The 2,717-nt window shown below is 28.6% G+C and overlaps 1 protein-coding gene across 2 annotated transcripts; it reads left to right on the top strand.

Moving 5' to 3' along the window:
* The first annotated feature begins 509 nt into the window (after positions 1–509).
* geminin (geminin DNA replication inhibitor) lies at positions 510–2,012 on the top strand. 2 transcript variants are annotated; one of them, XM_011143024.3, is made up of 5 exons: positions 510–679; positions 1,102–1,220; positions 1,294–1,421; positions 1,531–1,745; positions 1,828–2,012. In XM_011143024.3, exons 1-5 carry the CDS (start codon positions 635–637, stop codon positions 1,885–1,887), a joined length of 567 nt encoding a protein of 188 aa, XP_011141326.1. In that variant the 5' UTR covers positions 510–634; the 3' UTR covers positions 1,888–2,012. The 2 variants fall into 2 exon arrangements, with proteins under 2 accessions (XP_011141326.1, XP_011141327.1); XM_011143025.3 differs by having other exon boundaries at positions 514–679; positions 1,135–1,220.
* Positions 2,013–2,717: the final 705 nt, after the last annotated feature.

Raw genomic sequence — 2,717 nt, 5'->3', positions numbered from 1 at the left:
CTTTTATTACTTACAAAATAGAAGAGATTGTTCAATAAGTATGGTGGCGGCTCATAGCGGAGACTTGGGAATTAAATTCAAAATTACTCAAGACCCGAACCTTCTTTAATCAATATGTATCGCTCGCTTAGCCAAGATTCAAACCTTTTCGATGAGTCGCTAGAATTAAATTTAATAATTAATTTCTCGAAGATTAAAATGAATTAGATAAAACGGTTAAATATAAATAAAAAACTTAATATTAATAACAAGTAAAATTTAATAATGTATGCATGTATATGTATGTTCATAACCGAGTATGCAAATTATAAAATTAAATATAAAAATGGCCACCCGTTAGCGTTATTGCTAGAAGTATAGTCTGCATGGTCTCGAAATACTTTTTAATATTTGAATTATGGATAGCTCATTGCATGAACCATTGGGGCGAGCGTAGTTCACATACACTTTCTCAGAGGGCGCGTCGAAAAAAGCGTTTCTTGAAATCCGAATCAGCAGCCGCTCTCAAGCTTCTCTCTATAAGAAACGGTTTAATCAAAATACCGGCATAGCCGCGCTTTCAGACTTTTTCAGTCTTTTCTATGATATATGTAAAGTGTGAATATTCTTTCTTTGATCATTTATAGCCAGAAAGATGAAGGTATCAGGATCTACCGCCAAAGAGAACACCACTGCTGAGGTTAGTATACTCATTTCTTCTGATATGAGAAATGTATACACACGACGTTGTAACATTTCTGTTTGATAAGCCTCAATTATCTAGCCTCAATCACTTGTAAACTTCAAATTCATGTGCCTACTTCTCTAATGCAACAGGATTTGCGCAATAAATTCTTTTACTCTCGATTTTACCGTTTTTCTCACTTATTTATTATTGCAAACAGAGATATTATTCTTGTTACTTTTTTAAGTATAAATAAGATATTTCAAGGTGTGATATCATAGCAAGAAATTACAAGTTTGTTTTATATATTAAATTACTTTCTAAGAAAAATAACAGAGATAAACTAATTAATTAATTAATAGAAAAAAATGATAATGTCACTTTTGTAGAAAATAAATATATTAGATATTTATGATTATTTTCTTTTATTAAAACAGGATAAGATTAGAGAATCATTGCACATGTTGCAGCCATCAGCCACAGATAAAGAAAACCTGGTTGCTGCTGGTAGAATTCTCAGGTCTGCTAAACAGAGTAAAGAAGCAAAGACTGAAAAGTAAGTTGATTTTAAAAGACTATTATGTAAGTCTATTGTGATAAATTGACTAAATATTAATATAACATTTCAGTGTTACTTTAAGCAGAACAAAATCTAATCTTTCAATTAAATCTAAAAAGATTACATTTCAAGACAAAGCTGTACAGACTGCTCGGGGAGAAAAGATAAAAATTGAAGTTGAGGATTTAACATCTACAGGTATTATTAATATATTTTTTCTAGCTATTTTTATCTTTTATATATATGATAAGACATTTTAAATTATTTTAAATGATGAAAATGTTTATTTCTTATTTTTTGTTTATAGCTGGTCCAAGTCAGAACTATTGGGAAGTCTTGGCTGAAAGACGGCAAATAGCGCTTGATGATGCATTTGATGAAATTAAGACACTGAAAGATCGCATACAAGAAAAACAAGATGAAGTAAATAAACTAAAAGAACAAAGTGAAAAATTGAAAGCAGAAAAACTTGTGCAGGAGGAGATGTTAAAAGAATCAAGGGCACTTATTGCAGTACTGGAGGTAATATTTAGATGTAGCATTAATATTTAATGTGCAGCATTTATTGTCTTATAATTACTATATATTCTATATTTTATTGCAGGATATGATTGAAAATGACAGCAATGGCATAAATCATTCATTAGATGATAGCATGCCATGATATAAATATAATATATACATAAATAATATATAACTTCTCATATGATTAACATATTATTAAATATTAATATTATATATGTACAATTTTACAAATATGACACACCTGGTAAAACAGTATCAAAGCAAAATATTAGAGTGGCTACTCTCAGATTTCTTTTTGATGTATGCTGGATTATTTTCTTTTACTATCCGATTTCTGTATATATGATCACATTACGATCTATTAATCAAACTTTAAAATTGACATTTCAAATCTTGTAAACAAGCATATGCCAAGGATAAGTTAGAGTTGCCGGTCACGTTAAACATTTAAAATGATAAAGGTTAAAATTAGAGTAAGATTATATAAAATTATATTGTATACAATTAAAAGATAAAAAAAGAAAATATAGTAGAAAGCAATGTGAAATTAATATATCCAAAATATTTCTAAAGATTATTAATAGTCCCCAATTTTTCTACAAATGCTTAGAACAAAAATATGCCATTTATTGTCAATTTGTAACAAGTATTTTATTTTATAATATAAGCGGATATATTGTTAGTATGAGGAATGATGCAAAACATGGTATATAAAGGAAAGTTAAAGCAAATTATATAATGCTTATAACAATTTATTTTTTAATTTTTTGTATTGATATTTCAAGTCGAGGTAAATTGCTGTCAGTACCTAAATACTGTTATTTAGAATGGCTGCCAAAAACACGACTTTTTTTATGCAGCGAATAGCTAACTGAAGATAACACAATTTCTTCAGTAATTTTGAAAGAGGTGGGCTTCCTTACTGATTTGCTTGAAACTTTGGAATACTAGTTGCTTTCCATTTACATC

This window comes from Harpegnathos saltator, unplaced genomic scaffold (genome assembly GCF_003227715.2).
Source record: "Harpegnathos saltator strain DR-91 unplaced genomic scaffold, Hsal_v8.6 scaffold688, whole genome shotgun sequence".
Lineage (NCBI taxonomy): Eukaryota > Metazoa > Arthropoda > Insecta > Hymenoptera > Formicidae > Harpegnathos > Harpegnathos saltator.
Note: the sequence above shows the minus strand (reverse complement) of the source record. Positions and strands in the feature narration are given on the sequence as shown.

Excerpts from the sequence above, each read along its gene's own strand:
- geminin (XM_011143024.3), top strand. The coding sequence starts at position 635 with ATGAAGGTATCAGGATCTACCGCCAAAGAGAACACCACTGCTGAG. Across the intron at positions 1,221-1,293 it reads AAAGAAGCAAAGACTGAAAA|TGTTACTTTAAGCAGAACAA; the intron begins GTAAGTTGATTT and ends ATAACATTTCAG. Across the intron at positions 1,746-1,827 it reads CACTTATTGCAGTACTGGAG|GATATGATTGAAAATGACAG; the intron begins GTAATATTTAGA and ends ATTTTATTGCAG.